General features: G+C 25.9%; 1 protein-coding gene across 1 annotated transcript in view; it reads right to left on the bottom strand.

Moving 5' to 3' along the window:
* Nucleotides 1-19,528, bottom strand: part of sv (paired box protein shaven) — a 395,488-nt gene that overhangs the window by 100,179 nt on the left and 275,781 nt on the right. The window contains exon 4 of the mRNA XM_075360504.1: nt 9,225-9,390. Within this exon, the coding sequence (XP_075216619.1) occupies nt 9,225-9,390 (166 nt within the window). The remainder of the gene's footprint in view (nt 1-9,224; nt 9,391-19,528) is intronic.

Genomic DNA, 19,528 nt, shown 5'->3' with positions numbered 1-19,528 from the left:
CTATATATCAAAGAAAACGAAATATGTTGATATTTTTTTCGAAATCAGAGAATTGAAATTTTGTTTTAATACTTAATAATTTCTTAAGTGTTCAGTTAAATTTGATTAATTAATTTATTTATTCCAATATGATAGTAGCATGTAACTTAATATTTTAATTGTCAATACCATTCATGTGAGTTATGTAATGAAAGCCTGTATAGAATACTTTATATTATAATAAAATCACTGATCGATCCCACTCGTACAGATGTGAAATTTTATTACAAATTTTTTCCTCCTACTTATATCTATTTTGTAACGATGATAATAATATTTTCATATTTTATTTTTTATTTTTTTGTTAGTTTTATTTTATAATGTAATTTGTAGTGCATTTTGAACGCCTTGTTATCTTTATTGCGTTATAACTAGGCAACAGTTATTATTTCGTTCAGTGAGCCATTTCAAATCTCAGTGTTACTAATTTCTATGTAAATTAGACCTATATTTCATATTACAAACGTAATTTTAATAATAATTTATAGAAAAAAAAGAAGAAAATTATTAAGTTAATAAATTGAAATTGTAGTATATTCCGGTGGGAATTAAGTTTGTTTTTAGATAAGTTTAATTATTAATTTTACGTTAGTATATAAGTAATTACTGTAATTTAAGTTGGGTCGATTAAGTTTATTTTATTAGCTTTATTTACTTTGACTTTTTTACTTCAGTATCGACAGAAAGTTTTGTATATTAATATAAATAAATCCTTAAGTGAGAGCAGATTTTATTCATCTCCGAATTCATTTTTTATACTCTGCTTTGTATAGCTTTTTTATTTAATGATGATTTATTTAAATTTGAGAAAATAAGAATCATTAGTTACAACGTTAAAAATTGTTTTTAGTTTTGTATATTTATATGATAATATATTTTATGGAATAAAACAGTTGACATCTGTTTCAACATTTAAGTTGTTGAGTGAAATAAATTTTCTTTTTAATAAATTTTACTGGGAGTATCTTAAAAGCGGCCCTGTAGAATTTACTGTTTCATCGTTTTACGCTGAACACGGTCTCTTGGGAAAACGTATAACAACCGAAATTTCTATATTAATTTAATGTTACCGTTTCTAAGTTATTTATTACGTATCTGTCAGAGGATTTATTTATTTATTTTAACTACTGGTAAGCCAGCGTTTTAGTTATTTTCCTGATTTATAATTTTAAATTATGTTTTTATTTTTTTGGAAGATGCTTAATGTAGATGCAACAAATTTTTGATAATTAATTATCTATATTATGCGACGAAATGCGAAGTTTAGTCGAACGTTTTGTACCTGAACTTTTTATAATGAGTTGGATTCGTTTCAATATTTCAAAATAACTGGTTATGCGATTAAACTTTTTCGTAATGCCATTTTTAAATAAAAATATAAATAAAGTGGTAATATTTTGAGCAATATAAAACTGATCCAGTCTAATAAAATGTTATTTCAGATGTAATTGAAAATCAAAACAAACAATGGAACATTATATATAATAATTAAGAGAGGGTTTACCCCATTAAAATATTTTCTACAACTTCCAGAAAATGTTGGAGTTAAAAGTTATTATAGTAACTGAATATTGTTTATGTATTGTGACGGTTTTTCTCGGTAAGTTGCTTTATTTTTTTATTATTACTAATAGAAAATAAAAAGAATTTTTTTCATTATCAAAAAATTAATAAATTTATTTTTCAAGGGCAGAAGAAAAACGCAAACTGCCAAGTATTCCTTGACTGTGGCAAATTCAAGTTTACAAAAACATGAAAGCGATTTGAAATAATGGAGTTTTTTTTACAATTCAAATAAATGCTAAAATCTTTAATAAATAGACGTTAAAACATTCGTGTGTATTTTAATGTGATACCTGTCACGCTGATCAATAACTGATAATTTAAAAATATATTATTTACATTTACACGTCTAAAAGTGAAGAAATCACATACGGTATACCATGTTAAGACTATGTATGGTTTTTTTTTTTAAGTTCAACATCTATCTCGTGTAATTGAAAATAATTTAAAGAAAGAGGCTTGACCTCTGAACCCCCGAGGGTCATTAAATCTCCTCACGCCACGCCGACTGGCAAAGCATGCTGCCATTAAACCTTTGTTAATTTGTTACTAAAGACCCAAGCCACGTGACCATCATTTATTATAAAATTCCCGAGAAATGTTTAATTGTTTATTTGTTTGCTTCTACTTGAGTACTAACAAGAAAAATAAAATAATCATATATATATATAATTTTTATACGATATAATATTATTTATTACTTAACAAGTGAAAGCAAATAATATCTATAATTACTGTGTTGTACACATTTCATAATTAAACTTAGTTACACAGTAATTGAAAAGTAACTGGAAAATATATGTTTTCATAAAATATTGGAACGTTATATCTTAGTCTAAATTATATTTATTTAATTAGACATTTCAATGGAATGTTCACGCAGACTAGACCTACCTTTTAAAATTATGTTCACATATTTTTAAATTTTTTAATCGGTGAAAAAACAATATACATAATATATGTGTGTGTGCGCGTGTTTTACAATTAATCTACTTTGTTTTAAATAAATAAACCTAAGTTTCTATGTAATTATTATTCTTTATTACTGTTAAAGGACTCTGTAATTAAAAAAGGAAACTGCAGTTGAATGTCCTTCTTAATATTTTGATGGTATTCCTTTTTTTACCAGTTACTTAACTGATATGATATATTCTCCATTCCATTACGTTCTATTCTTATTATTTTTATTTTAAAATATCTATTATACTCTAAATCCTGAATTATCCGATTCATTCACAGTTTATAAAATCTCTCTTTTCTATTTACTCCAGGTATACAGGATTTAGCGTTACTTTCGTAATTTACGAAAGTAATTTTATTTCGTAATTTAATCACATATTTGATTTTCCATTTGGCAAAAAACACGTCCCGTTTAAAGGATAATTGTTGTAAGTGATTCTTTCTATTTATATAAAACGAATTATGTAGTATTTTAAATCAGGCGTTTTTAATCCACATGCGATTAATTATTTTAATGAATTATTAATTTAACAAAAGCAAGATTCCGCTGTTATATTTTTATTTCATTATTTATTAATTTTTCATCTCGTAAAATTCCAGTCAGCATATGGTATATCATAATTACAGTTACTGATCTTTTGAAATTTTTTAATTTACAGAAATAAATCAGATTACAAAATTTGAAAAAAGATTAATCAGCACAAATAGATTAAAGAAAGTAATTTTTCCTTAAAAAATATATTTATATTTCATTATTTTAATATTTAAACAAACAATTCCTAAATCCTCGACTGAGTAAAATAAATGGGTCAGTAAAAGAACTAATAAAGCTTTTAAAAAAAAAAATTATTATACGATTTTAATAAATCTCTAGTAATAGTTTCTTACGCTATCTTAGACCAGTTTAAAGGCTAGTTAGTTGTTTTGAAGAAAATTTTTATGACATTGGTATAATTAGAATGTTAATTTTTTTTTTTATTCGATTGAAACCGTATGTTGAGATTGTAATAATTAAAATTCATGAAATTTAATTTTAATAAAAGTAATAATTTAAATATATTCGTATACTAAACAGAACCAAAATTATGTTTTTTTTTCTTTTTTAGGATTTTTTTAATACACAGTTCTATGACCAAAATCATGATGTTTTGTCTGCCAAATATTTTTATTTAAAAATACATTTACTATAATTAGTTTAGTATAATTAATATAGTTTGTCTTTTTCTTCAATTAGTTATTGTTTTGAATATTAAATTAAAAAAAAATCTATTATCCAATATATTATTTTATAATATTTATCCAATATTTTCTTCTTTCGATTAGATCTTTTTAGATATCATTGAATTTTCTTTCTTCTTTTCCTCTTCTTCCCGTTGTTTCCAGTACTTTTTATACTTTTAGAGAGTGTTGGTTTTTCTCTTCTGTAAATTTTCTGTAACTTCTGGAAGTTTTCTTTGATTTTTCCTTTTCATCTATTTGAAATCCTCGTTTGTTTTTCGATATTTAATATTATATTAACCTTTAACTAAATATTTTTGTAATATTCTATTAAATCCCTTCAAGCAGCAGAATAAATTAATTAAAAATTTATATCACATGCTTACTTCATTTCCTTTTTGGAAGCGCTTTTTAGTGAACGCTACTTCGTCAAAACAATATTATATGACTCATCTTTAAAATTATAAAACGTTAAATACTACGGATTGAAAATGTATCATTGCACTTTCTACTTTTTAATAATGCATTTTTTAATAGTAATAATAATAATAATAAAGAAAAGATGTAATGTTATTACTATTGATGAAGTAGTATAAGCTACGAAACTGCTTGAAAATAATATATAAAATATAGTCAGCGTGAAAGGTAAATTTTAATTAATTTATTTATTAACGAATATAATCTATAATTATTAAAAAAAAATTTCTCTTATATTTCTTTTTTTTAGGCAATCATATTATAGTAGAAAACATAATCAAAACGAGGAAATTTTATAAGAAACAATTTTATTATAAAAAATAGAAAAGTAAGTTTAGGTAAAATTTAATTAAAATTTGTGTAGGGATTTAGTTGCTATTTCGATATAATACACCTCATCTTAGACCGGTTATTTCCTCCAATGATGTCAATATTTTAAAGAGCTATCAACAATCTTTTAATGTTCGGTTGCTATCCGTTGAACTCCGTAAAAAAAGTACAGTAAAAAAAACAATATCGGTTTAATTGTTTTCAAATTTTTAGAAACTTTTATTAAGATAAGGGTTATAAAATCATTATCGAAAAACTTATTATTTTAGCTGGCTGTAAAAGCCTCAAATTCCTCTTCCTTTTAATACAGATTAAATTACTATCTTATATATATATATATATATTTTGTTTGTTTGTTTGTTGTTTTGTTGAATTTATTGTAATGTAACATTAATGAGTAATAATTAAGTTAATTTACGATAGTAAGAATACATAAAATTTTACTTCAGTTCTGTCTATATTGTGTTTTTTGAAAAAATAAAATTAATTTAGATAACTTCTGATATAATATGTTCGACTAATATGATTAAAGTTGTAATTTATGATACCAGTTTTTATTTCTATTTTCTTATTTATTAAGTGCTGCTTTATATATTATATGTATCGATTTATATCATTAATAAACTGTTAAACTAAATCGAACATTACATATATATAGGCAATATAGCTGTTTTTATTTGTAGAAGAGTTAATAGTATCAATGTAGTTCAATCATAAAATACGAGTATTTTAGTTAAGTTAACAAACAGCAGTAACTTTCTAAGTATAGACAAGGTAGGGTAACGACATAAGCCCTTCGTAATGTGTAGCAGCGGACTGGTATGCCATAAGTCGGCCGTAGGATCGTAGTTTTAGATTATGTTATGTATTGTATATCGTTGTCGAAGGAAAACTGAATTCTTGCTGAAATGTGAAGGTAGAAAGCACCTTCTAGACGATACCGAACCGAGACAGAAACGTATCACCCTATAGACCAACCGACCTGTGGCAAACGTCCTGCCTCCGGTTGTTTAACAGTAATCAAAATATCGGTTTTAACGATGCTCACATTATATTAGCTTCGGGGGTCAGAACAATGTTCAAACACACATTGCTCTAATCTATAAGGAAACAATTTATTGTTAAACGTGTAAAACAATTCGTTATGGAGATTATTTTATTGGAATTTCTACTAAGATATTAGTATCGGTAGTGGGGGTGATCGGCGGGTTTCTGGTCGTGACCGTTTGACTGGTCATGAAATCGCTTGCGTTGTGAACATCGCTCAACTTAAAATCGTGATCAGCATTAAACTAATATTATTCTTACGATCCGAATTGTTGATAATTTAATAACGTATTAATAACAAGCGTTGCCGCTCAAAACGGCCCAAAGGAAATGTGTTAATGATATTCATCTACCACACACCATAGTGCAGGTAATTTTCACTAGGGAATATACAATAAAACTATGTACCGTTTGTTGGATGTGCCGATCCGAAGTGTGGTACGGGGTATGTGCGATAGATTTATTAATAGGTTGCTGTCGGCCGGGGCCCGGAATCAGACCATACTTATCTATATTTAATATGGTTTTCCATTATTCTATGACATTCATTACATTATATTCTACTTATCGATCCTCTTACTCCGCTTAATATTTTTAGTTTTATTAAAATCCAATTCCTCGTTATTAATGATATTTTTTTTTTTTTTTACACTTGGATAATTAATTCCTGTAAAATCAACTCGCTGTTTATTGATCATTAATAATAAAGAATTCGTTGTAGGGTAGTTTGTTTACATTATGTTAAAATATAACGTTAATTCTCTTATAGTGTCTAAAATTAATGCAAATATTTTGTGTATGAGTTTTAAAATTTAGTATTGCTACTTAAAAATTCACCTACGTTATTGTAATGCTGTGTTCTTATTTGTACATAAAACCGAGCACAATTTCATTTTTTATGTACTTAATTTACCTCATTACAGCTCTTATTCTTCTTTGAAATATTAAAATTAATTTATATCACAATTTAGTACATAAATAGTTTTAAGAATTCGCACTCCAATTGCAGAGTGTAATAATTTTGTAAAAATTAATTAAAAACATACTTCATTAACTACGTTTTTCTTTTCTGAGGGTCCTCGTTGAGAACCTATGCAGAGAGATATCTGCTTCCTCAAGATTGACTTTTATCGCAAATTAATTAAAAGCATTATTAACATTTTAAAATGAAATAAATAGGTGTTCTCTGTCTCGGTCATTAAAATTAAATGATTGCGCTAGTATATATGAATCTTTAAAATTTTAATTTGTTTTTAATTAATTTATTATAGAAGATTTTTTAAACAGCAGAAGTCTAGGAAACTGCTAATAGAATCACAAAAAAGCAATAAGTGAAACAATTTTTTAATTATGTAATTTTCACAAAATTTTATTATATAAATATTTTTAACACCTTAAATATTCTTAAAAACTCAATATAAATGTATACATTTATCTTTTACAGTCTGTGGAATTGCATTACTAGCTGTAAAACCTATTTTATCATTAATGCAGTTAAAAAGTTAACTCTTCTTTTTGCCATGATTTAAATAATGGTTAAGGTAATATTAAAACAAAATTTGGCACATTTGTTAATTACATATATAATTTTTGAGTACATTACATAAATCATATTGATGTATCCTGATTATATTTAAAAGATATTGATCCTAATAGATTTACACCAACTCTCTCATTATTTCGTTTCATAAAAAAATAGTAGCGTTTGTTTCTTGAAATTACTTGACTATTTATATTTTTGATTGAGACAGTCAATTTTAGTGAGAATAAAAAACGAATAGATCTCACACCTGTACAATAAATATTTTGGGTCCACAGGACACTAGCTTTGCAGTATCATAAAAAGTGGCTAATACATTATACATTTAGTTTATATTTTTTATTAATTTTAGTTTTGTTTTATCGATTTGTATTCGTAGAATTTAATTTTGGTCATTTAATAGCTTAGTTAAAAATGAAATCTGTAATACTAGCATTAGCAATTACGTTGAAACTATTTGAAATAAATCATTTTTACAAAAAAAAAAAAAAAAAATTACAAATGTTAAGGACTGCATTTTCTTCACTGCATGGTGAGGAAGAGAGCACTTATATTCATGTAGGTTTTCAATATATAACCTTATTTGTGTAGATTTAGGTTTTAAATATTGCTAATTTCATAATTTAAATAGTATAAAAAATTTAACATTTAAAAAAATATGTTAACTGATATAAATTAGAAGTTTAGTATGTAAATTTTTGTTATTGCCATAAATCTATTAAGTATTGCTTTGGAAAATTCTTATTAACAAATGAGGAAATAAAAAACTCTTATTTCCTTATAAAATTAATTTATATTAATATTTCATATTTCAGTTAAATCAATGATCAATTGTTGTGTGTAATTTTATTAACAATAGTATTATTTGGCTGCTTTGATATCTTCTACCGAAATATTTTACATAAATCTGCTATACAAATAGCAAATTTTATAAATTTATAAAATTACAAAAAAAGTAAATTATTTCATTAAGTCCATGAATTTTTTAAATCCAACAAAAAATGTTTAAATATTTTCTCAGACTTTTTAAGAATAATTAGTATCTAAATCTGAGGCTTAGTTTAATATGGAACTTAGGCTAAACCAAAAAAAAAAATTTAGGTATTTTTTTTTTTACTTGAGTCTCCATAATATTGGTTAACGTAGAAAAAAAGTTATTTTTATTATAAGTAAAATTATCATTTGAGTGGTTCAAATTAATAATAGAAGTACTGTTTCAGATACAAGTATATTTAATTTACAATATATTATATTTTCTGAAATGATTTATCTGAAAAGTAACTAGATTTCAATTTTCAGTTCGTATCTGTTGTAATTATTATCTTCTATTATTTGCTTAATCGAGATCAAATCGTATAAAACCCCCTCTTATATTTTTATTATTAAAAAATCAAATAACCTGCTCACTACGTTGAATAAAAATCGTATAAAACTTAAATTCTAACTCGTATAATTTATGAAATGCAATTATTTGATATTTATCTTTTATAATGCTTATTATCGGAGCATTTGTAGTCTTGTAATTGTTTGTGAAGCGCTATGATGAAATTAAACCATGAAAGCTATTTAAGTTGAAGCAAGATGATACGAAGTTCACTTGTTTTACCGAGTCCATATGAAATAGTTTACTTTTTCTTATCCGAGTCTAAACCTTCTATAGATTTTTTGTTGCATTCATTTACGGAGAGCAGGGGTTTTAATGTGTTGCAGTTAGAAAATTGTAAAACTTTTTTTTGTTTGTGGTTATTTTTTATCTATATTAAGAGATTCTAATTATACTCCTTTAATGTTGTAGATAATAACTAATAATAGAAGATATAGAAGAGAAATATAAACACTTGAACTTTCATAGTTTAACTTCATCGTTGATATATACCGGCAATTACACTAATACATCTATTATATGCCTGATTTGTAGAATATAGTTTAAGTATTATAATCATTTCTGTTTTAAGCGTCAAAAATTTCTTAAAAAAGAATGAGAATATAAATCATTTTTAGAATCATTAATATTATTATTATACGATTACATAAACGTTTATTGTCTTACCTCGATAGTATTTTAGAGACACAGCCATGGGATACTCGAAGTTGTCGGGATATATCACAAGGTCGGACCCCATTATGGGCCAACTCTACTATCCTCTGCCGAACGACGTCCGGCAGCGGTCTCCCGTTAACAAATACTCCGCCCAGTTGGTTGACTCCACCATGACCTAGAAAATAAAAATTTAATGAATATTCTATAATTGAGAATGGATTATTTCTTTTTTAACAAGAAATACATTAAAAATATATTTGTGAAAGAAATTATGAAAAACATTTTAAATATATAACTTAAAAAACGGGACTATTTAGTCTATGATAAAAAGTTGCACTTTTAAATATTTATTTTTGTTGCATTCATTTTATTTTTTAAGAATGATAATTTTTTCCACTTTAAAATCAACACATTAAATAAATTTATGTTAAATATATTTAAAATTAACATAAAAGTAGATTGAAGTCTATAACTGCGATCGTAACTGAAATGTAAAGTATTACCTCAAATACAAAAAAAAAATACTTCATGTTTGTTGAGATGAATTTTTTTTAAACGACACCGCAAATTTACAATCTGTTCATCAAGATAATTGAACAATAAGTAAATAAGTTATATTTGAACTAACATTAAGTAGCCAAAGACCCAGCGGCTTATGACTTTAGAAGAGCACTCCGTACGGTCAGACCATAAAATCACCTAATTGAAACGATAATGCAAGCCAAGAATATTGTTCCTTAGCAATCTTGAAAAATCACTGATCGTGTTATCCAATAAATTGATCGCCAAATAATTCGGGTGCTGATCCAAACGATTTTGATACCGTAGGCTGACCAGAGAGATTTCCTGCCGAACGGTTCGCAACTTAAGATCATTATATATGAGGCTATTACTTAATACTGGTGTTGCATGCTGTACTCCACAATTCTACCCGTAAGTCCAAACAGGCTTCAAAACTGATTTATAAATCAATAATTTACTTTCTACTGAAAGCTGAGATCTATGTCCTATCAGCCAGTACATTTTTTAAACCTAAGATCGAACTGTTTCCGCTTAGATTTGATATGTTTCGCAAAACGTAAGTCGTTGGTCAAGATGAAAACCCAAATATTTACAGTCCTGAGATCTCGGAATCGTAACATTGAAGATAGAAACAGAAGGGCAGTGATGAAAATAACTAATTAGACATTTTCTGAATACGCCATATTAATATTACTTTCGTTTCTTTAATTTTTTTTTCAGATTTATATATTTATATAAAAAAATGGGGGATTTTAGTTAAATATTAATAGTTAATAAACTGTTAATTTAGTCATTAGATTCGTTTAATTTTTTCCAAACAACTTATTCTATTTAAAAATAAAAATAAATATTTGTTACATATAAATATATATATATATATATATACACACATACAGATTCACGAGCGAACACTATTTCAAGGATTTATTTCGTGACATTTGAAAAGTGAAATTAAACTAAATTTTGTGTCAAACAATTAAACCATTTGAACTATTTCATTTGTAATTTTTCATCGTTGCTATTATTTATTTCATGTTTTAACATGATTCCAGTTAATAGAAATCCATTGTTTTTTCGGGACGGGCGATAAAGGAAATAGTAAAGATTTTTCATAGTATAATAAGCAAGCGGTTTTCATATTTGCCTTAATTGAATAGTAAATTAAAAAAAAAAAAATGCGATTCTAATCGAAAGCTGTAACTGAATACATAAGTAGTAATTTTCAATTGTTTCCTGTGATTTGTATTTTGTCTAAATATAGTAAATAAATTGAAACATCTGATATTACCCGATCTTTTAATCTTGAAAAATCATTCTGCTGTTATTAGTTTGCTACCGTAATCGTTTTGATTCAGAGCACTTTTAAGTGACTGCAAAACATATTCGAGGTATAAAAAGCGTTCATGATATGCAATTTAAATATTAACGTATGAAGTTATTAGAAGAAACTGCTCAATAATGTACAAAAAATGGATGTTTCTAAAATCCTAAAAAAATTGTATATTTATTATACAAAGTGTATAAAAGGTCAAACCACTCCGAAAAAGAGATCAAATCCAGAGAATTTAGGATCATGTAACAGGTAGAAGAAGCTTTACGAAGAAAGCTTCTCAACATTCAAATATTGTTCATCTTACTAAATTATAATTATAATTACAAGAAAAATATCATCATATAGAATTTCCAAAAGTAGTACTGACATATTTTAATGTATAGGATCGAATAAAATTATGTAATATTAAAATAAAACGTTAGCTAAATTTATATGCTACTAACATTTCCGTAAGTATGAAGGGATTAATCGTAAATTTATTCCTGAGGTTATAAACGGAAATGGTATTCAAGCAAACCAATAGTTTTAGGTTTTGGATATGATACGAGTATTATAGTCTTAAAAAAAGTGCCTACAAAAATCGAAGTAGTTCAAATATAATTGCGGTTAAAAGCCACAGCAGTGTCTGCATATTTCATTCATAGACTCTAAAAGAGGGAGAGAGAGAACGGAAGAAAAAAATTTAAAAAACTCGAAGATTATTTTATGCGAATTTTTACCACAACATGTTATATTAAATCCACCACAACACGTCGCGTAGCACGGATGCGGTCCTTATTCTCTTTTTTATTACTCTTGTCTGTATGTATTTGTAGTTGGTTTGACTTTTATTGGCAGTACAATTATGAACACCATGGCTGACACTTGATTTTGTATTTCCTTAAATTATTTATAACAGCGTACTACTCGAATAATTAACTTTGTACTGGTTCAATTTAAGTTCAGATCGATTCTAAAATTGCCTTAAGTAAAACTTGTTTAGTATATTTTGAACCGCAGCGTTAAAAGATTACAAAATTGTAATTTAAATCCACATTAATGCGGGCATTTCATTTTCAAATAATTGATAATTCACGTAAGGTTGATTATTATCATACTAAACCTTTTTACGAGTGTAAAATCCCAAGACAGATTGAATTTCAAAGCTATAAACTTCCGTATGAAACATAGTAATGGTTTTGTATTGTTTACTTAAAAAAAGCGATAGCTTTTTTAATGTTATTAATTAATTCAAATGTTGTCTTACTAATTGTTTTTCCATTTTATCCTTCTTTCATTTTTGAATCGTCATCTCTCACTCTTACAGCCATCCCCATTAGCCTTGAAGATACGTGATCTAAATATGGAAGCGGGAAAACCTAACTATTGTAAAAGAAACGTTCTGCAAAATAGTAAATAGAAAACTTAATAGAAATAGACTTAAACTTAATAGTAAATTGATTAGATATCACGGAAAAATAAGAAAAGAAAAAGTGAATCTAAAACTAAAAAAAAACACAATACATAGAAATTTAAGTAGTAAATCAGACACAGTACAGAACCACTGTACTTAATAAAAAATCTCTTAATTATAAAAGATCATTAAAATAAATGTAATCTGTTTTTTATATGAATGCAAATTAGCTTTAAAATCGGGACTCTGTCCATCTGACATCCGCTAGTATCAAAACCCTAACTAAAACAAACATCAATTGAGATTATAAACGATATTTATCCTCAATATAATCAGCATTCTTATATAAAAAGTAAAAATAAATTTCCAGTCGACCTAAAATAAGCAAATCGGACTCATGATCAAACATTAAACTCTCAATTAAATTAAATTAAATCTTCATCTGCCAAAATCCCTTACCTTCCTTTTAATGGTATTAATACTTTCATTTAACACTTCAGTTCCGCTGTTTTTGATCTTCAGTACATCTAGTCGTTAGCAATAAACGTATACGTAGTTCACAATACTTATATAAATACAGTATATGCGTTCTACCAATCGCGTATACCTGTACTACAGACGTCCGTGTATTGGCTTATAAATGAAAATTATATTTTGCTTATTTCTTCTTTGACTCTAAGGATCCATTACCTAAAAATTCTAAAATTACCTTAAAATTCTTTATAATGTAATGCTACATAAAATTGATTATTATTATTTTATTAATTTAAGTACAAAGCTTTATTTTCATTCGTAGTTTTTTTTTTTGCCTACTGAAGTTCGAAATTGTATTATTGAATTGAAAAAAACTATTTTTTTTGCGAAAAATTTACTTACGTATTATTTAATCTATTGGATGCTAATTAGATTTCTTTGATAATTTTTTATTCATTATCATCCCAAATTGTTCGTATATTTGCGATATTGTAACACAGAATATGAAAACGGTTTTTATACCATACCATGTGATATATTAACTTCGTAAATTTTTTTTTTATAAGTAATGTTGGCGTTGAAAATGAAGTTAATAAATTAAAATGTAATATAATTAATAAAGATTATAATTTTGTAAACGGAAAAATACTTCAATTAAAATTAAAAACTGGTTTACTCTTTTTACTAGCGTAAGTTTCTAATTAAAGTTGGCCGAAAAGTAGATCAATCTTTAAAGTTATGTTTCTGAAATATTGTTATTTAAAAAAAGTGATGTTTAATAAAGGTAACACTGCTCTTTCACAGTTCAGACAAAGAAGTGCTTCGTTCAAAAATTTGAAGACCGTGGTATGAACGAAATAACGTCCGGATGGACGTGGTATGTTACATCGTTTTTTACATCAAATACTGTGATAAAACAATAAGTTTCGGGTAAAACTGATTAGTTTCTATTGGAGGAAATTGATTAATCATTAAAGTATTGGGAAATTTGCTATGGTAACCGTAGTTCATCTCACGACGTTTGGGTAAATCTTAGAATAGGGAAGTCAAATTAATCAAGAACTAACGTAAACGTTTATTCCCGCATAAAGCTATGATAAATTATGAATGAACCTTCATCACCGGGTGATTACATAAATTTTTCCATATAATTCACTAGTGCAAATTATCACGTTGTATAACATTTAATGAACATGAACAATTAAAAAATAAACTTGAAAATATACCATTATTTCAATTTTTTCATGTACCTGTGTGAATAGTTATTAATTTAACAAGAAAAATAATAATTAGTTAGCTACCCACATTAAGTGCTATTATTAACTTGTAAAATGCTAAGCCATTTCATTTGACACATGGTGGTCTGAAATGAATGTTTAAAATTTAGTACAAATGTTAACACGTTGTTGCAATTAAGTTCCTATTATTGTTATTATTTCTTTTATTTATTAAAGTAACTGTGTCTATTGTAATAATTATGATTACATTGTCGATTTTAATCAGTCTTTTTAATTTTAAAATAATTTTTATAAAAATGTTAGTCGTACATAAACAGAGAAAACTAAAAAATAAAGATAATATATGTATATATTTTTTCTTCTAAAATCGATCCTTTCGTTAATCATATTCCTCTGCACTATACAAATTATGTTAATCCGATTAACCAAAGTAAAGAATATTAAAATAAAATAAAGTAGGAAGACACCTATCTTATTCCATAATTCAAGTAAGAGCGCTTTCGCGAGTTCCTCGCATCATCAGTTGCTCTATGTAATTTTTTAAATCATTCTTACTAAATTACACATTAAAATTGAAATTAAAAATCCTATAATATACATAAGATTTAAAATTTAAAATTGTTAAAAGATCTTTTATCAAATTAAAATCAAAACTAAAAATTTATAAATTCAAACATTTTTTAAAATTAAAAATTTCATAAATATAAAAAATATGAAGTCATTTAATAAAAGAAAATAAAAATTGTTATTGATTTTAATTTTGACTTTTTAATTTAATTTTATTAAATGACTTCATATTTTCTTTATATTTATGCAGTTTTTAATTATAATTGAAAAAAAAATTGAATTTAAAAATATTTAGTTTTAATTTCAGTTATGATTTCTATTTGATAAAAGATCTTTTAACAATTTTAAATTTTAAATCTTATGTATATTATAGGATTTTTAATTTCAATTTTAATGTGTAATATAGTAAGAATGATTTGGAAAATTATATAGAGCAACTGATGATGCGAGGAACTCGCAAAAGCGCTATCTTGAATTATGGAATAAGGTAGGTGTCATCTTACTTTATTTTATTATTCTGTAGTTAGATTGATCGGAATAACATTATATATATATATATATACATAGAGCCCACCGGGCTGGTCTAGTGGTTAATTCTTCTCCGCAAATCAGTTGTTTAACAGCTAATTTTCGAAGTCGAAGGTTTTGAGGTTCAAATCGTAGTAAACTTTACTAGGTAACTAGTACGTTTTCAGTGCCTAGTGACAGTGGGTACGGGTGTACTTTAGTGGTTGGGTTTCAATTAACCACACATCTCAGAAATATCGGCCTGAGTCGATACGTATTCCATTATATCTCACTTATATGACAAACATATCATCCTCATTGGACTGTGGGGGGAGGGTTGCTTATTGTTTACTAGTTGAACAGATTGCAACGTACTCTCTAGGAATATAAGTAACAATAATATATACTGTATACACACACACACACACACACACACACACACACACACACACACACACACACACACACACACACACACACACACACACACACACACACACACACACACACACACACACACACACACACACACACACATACATACATACATATATATATATATATAATTTAAGTATTAATATTGAGTGTAGACCTCAACACTTCTTTATTTGACTAATTTTAGCTAACATCATTAATGTACAATGTACTTTTCAAAATTTTGAACTCAAATAGCATATATATTTAAACGGAATATAAAACTTAATTTTATTGTGCATTTCAAGAATCTGTTATTTATTTAAGTATATACTACTAATCAACCCGTTACAGTTAGGTTCTAGTTATTTTTTTAATCCTTTTTCTTCAAATAAAATCACGACGCAACTGATATTTAGGACCCAATAGCCTTAATGACTCGATGTGATCAGAGACGTGACACCTGTGAACAAGCATCGCGTGTCGTTCTATGCTAATTCCTAAAACAGATTTCATCGCATTACTCGATAGAAGTTACATTCTCTCCCTCACACAGTGTTAATAATGTAAAATCGTGAGGTTTTACATTTCTCTTAAATGTTCAATGATCATTGGACATAAAGAATTAAATATTTTATTTAAATTACTAAATATTAATATTTTGTTTACGAAAATGTCTTGCACTTGTTGCTTTATTCTTAATAAAAAAAATTCTATTCTATAGCTGATAAAACAATTACCTTTTTATTTAAAAGTTCATTCAATTTTAATTTTTATAGTAAAATTAATACCGTTATAAAAATTTCATTATTAAAAAATCATAGTTTTCCTCAAGTATTTCGTTTTGAATGGATAATAATTTATTATGTTATTACTTAAGACTTATAATTAATAATTTAAGATTAGTTTAAGGTTTATAAAAAATAAATCATTTAATACAATTGTGAATTGTACAAATATACGAGTAAATGATAGTGTTCGTCTTGGTTGTTATTTGCTGGAGCGTGCAATGTTCACGACATCATACTGTGTTACGGGTTTTTGATCTTGCACCTTACCTTATGCAGCTCATGTAATAATGTTTTATTAGCTTTACCATGAGTTGTTGTTCGCTAACTTATTTGTTTATCATTACTTCTTATTTACTTTTGCTTTGTAATTTTATATTATTTATTATTGCATAAATTAAAAAAAAAATATATATGTATTAATTTAAATAATACAGATATATATTTTTTTTAATTTATCAATAATTAATTACATTTTATGTTAGTAAATATATATTTATAAGCTGATTTTTATACCCGTTTATGATATACCTTTAAGATTATATATAATGAATATAATTTTTATTCTATTTTATTTATTTGGTTTTATAGATTAATCACGTAAGTTCAAAGCTCCACATCTTAATTCCTTTAAATTCTACAACTTTTCATAAATACATGTATTCGAAGTTAGCATTCATGAAAATTTTGTGTAATATTTAGTTGCCCTTTTCATTTTGCTTTACGATAACTCATTCTTATTTCAATATTTGTTATATTGTATGATATAAACAGGATTTCTATTTCTAATTGGAAATATATATGACTATGTATGGTAAGTTATACGTACGAATGTTTTATATACACGGATATATATATTTTTTTATATCATTTGTTTATTATAAGTCATGCTTGATTAAAGTTATTTGTGAACCTTTTGTTTTAAACACACACACACACACACATATATATATATATATATATATATATATATTGTTTACAAAAGAGATTCGGTAAAAATTTATGTACAATTTTGTAATTTTTTCGTTGAAAGATACCAATTTTTCTAATTATTATATGTGAAGTAATTTTGTCTCGTTTGTTATGAATCAGCAGGAGGGCACAGTTTCAAGCCGACGGAGGAAAAATTTTGTCATCGCCTATTAGGTATAGTTAGAATACAGGTACACAAAAATGAGTACGGATAGTGATAACAAACGGCCGCAACAAGCACGCGTTATTAAATTTCGCAATCGGAATATCCGTACAGATATACTGTTTATATTTCACCACCCATTGTTGTCTATGGCGTAACTATATGCTGTTAGATACGGTGTTGCTTTTTTTCCTTTCTTATCGTAGACTAAGATTTCATGAAAAAAAATTACTTCTGAATGAAAATGTTACTTCTGTATTTTTACAATTTGTATATTTGAATATATTTTTCGTGTATGAAAATTACCAATAAAAAATACATTAAAAAAATCATTTCTTGTTTACCTATTCAGTTATGGATTTATCACATTCAATAAGCTAATGAATATTTTTTATTGTATTGATTGAAAATAAGCAAAAATTGATTTGTACTTTAGTTGTTTTGGTGTAATAAACCCTAAATAGAAAGATAATACTGTATTAAAATATTATATATCTTTTTATTCCTAAATCTTTATAGGCGTGGATCAACAATAAACTAATTTTACATTTTCTTTTAAAGAGACTAAAGGTTTTTCAAAACGTTTTCTCTATTGGATGATTTAAAAAAAAAAAAAATAATAGTAATAGTAATAAGACGAAATATTTTGAGTGACTGGTGTACAGTTATGAAAACTAAATGTGTAATAAACATAAATTCCTTCAAATTGTACCTTATTTAATGTTTACTTATAACACTATGTATTCATTGGTAAATAATTGTGATTAATGAAAATTATTCTTTGCAAGTCGTTTGATATAATTTTGAAGCATAATTCCTTTCATATCATTAAAACTGAAGGTTCACCGTATTTTCCCCTAATAATTTATTTTTTAACGTATGAGATTTAATTTAATTAATAAAATTTGTATTCAAAAAACTGAAGATAAATTAAAATACTCTGTTTTTATCAAAGTCGACTTTACTCCCAAATGAAAAAAAAAAAAAAATGCATTTTTTTTTTTTGGCTGATCTCTTTTTCCTTTTGTTGTGGATATTTTTAGAGCTATGGTTTATGGGTTATCAGTATTTTTTTTCAACTAATAGTTATTAAAATTAGGAATGTTCATATTTTATTATTATTATTTAACAAAAATACTTGTTAATATTAATAAGCTGATTAAGAATATGTGTACAGTAATCCAAATATCACTATTACGCCCGTTATAAAACAAATTATAGAATGGAGTTATTACTTCTTTTTTGACCGGTTTGATGCTGTTTCCCATCAATTTTTAACTTAGATAAATTTATTAGATAAATTTATTACACCCTACATTTTCAATATTCCTTACATCTGTTTTATATTGAAATCTTTATCTCCCTTTGCAGTTTTATTGTCTTTTATTCGTCACTCTGCTAATAAATTAACTAAATCTCGATATGTAATAAACGACCAACCAGTCTAGTTCGTCTGTGTACAAGATTCTATAACAATTTTTTTTTCTCAACTGTACATCTTAAGGCTTTTCCATTCGAAGTTTATTCACTAACTTAATTTTTATTATACTCATCTTAAAAAATCTTCCGTTCGTTTCTATTGACTTGTATGCCTTTGATAAGATTTTTAATATGTTTGCGCTTAGAAAAACTATTAACTTCCAGCTGATAGTTAAAATAGTCAACATTTAAAAATGCATAAAATTCAGATTTTTCCTTATAAATTATCCATAATTTTTTTGTAAAGTGGGACGTTGTTTTTAAAAGCTTTCCGGTATTTTCACTGATATTTCCGACGGCATTATTTTTGAGATCAGTTTCTAAACACGTTCAAGAAAAATTCGTAGGGGGAAACCAATCACCTTTGTGTTACGTTATTCACTTAATGTCTTTTTTTTTTGAAAAATTAATATCTGTAGTCTCTTTTTTACAAAATAAGATTATACTAAAGTTAAAACTTAAA

Source organism: Lycorma delicatula, chromosome 3 (genome assembly GCF_047948215.1).
Source record: "Lycorma delicatula isolate Av1 chromosome 3, ASM4794821v1, whole genome shotgun sequence".
Lineage (NCBI taxonomy): Eukaryota > Metazoa > Arthropoda > Insecta > Hemiptera > Fulgoridae > Lycorma > Lycorma delicatula.
The sequence above is the reverse complement of the archived record's forward strand: the minus strand, read 5'-3'. Positions and strand labels throughout refer to the sequence as shown.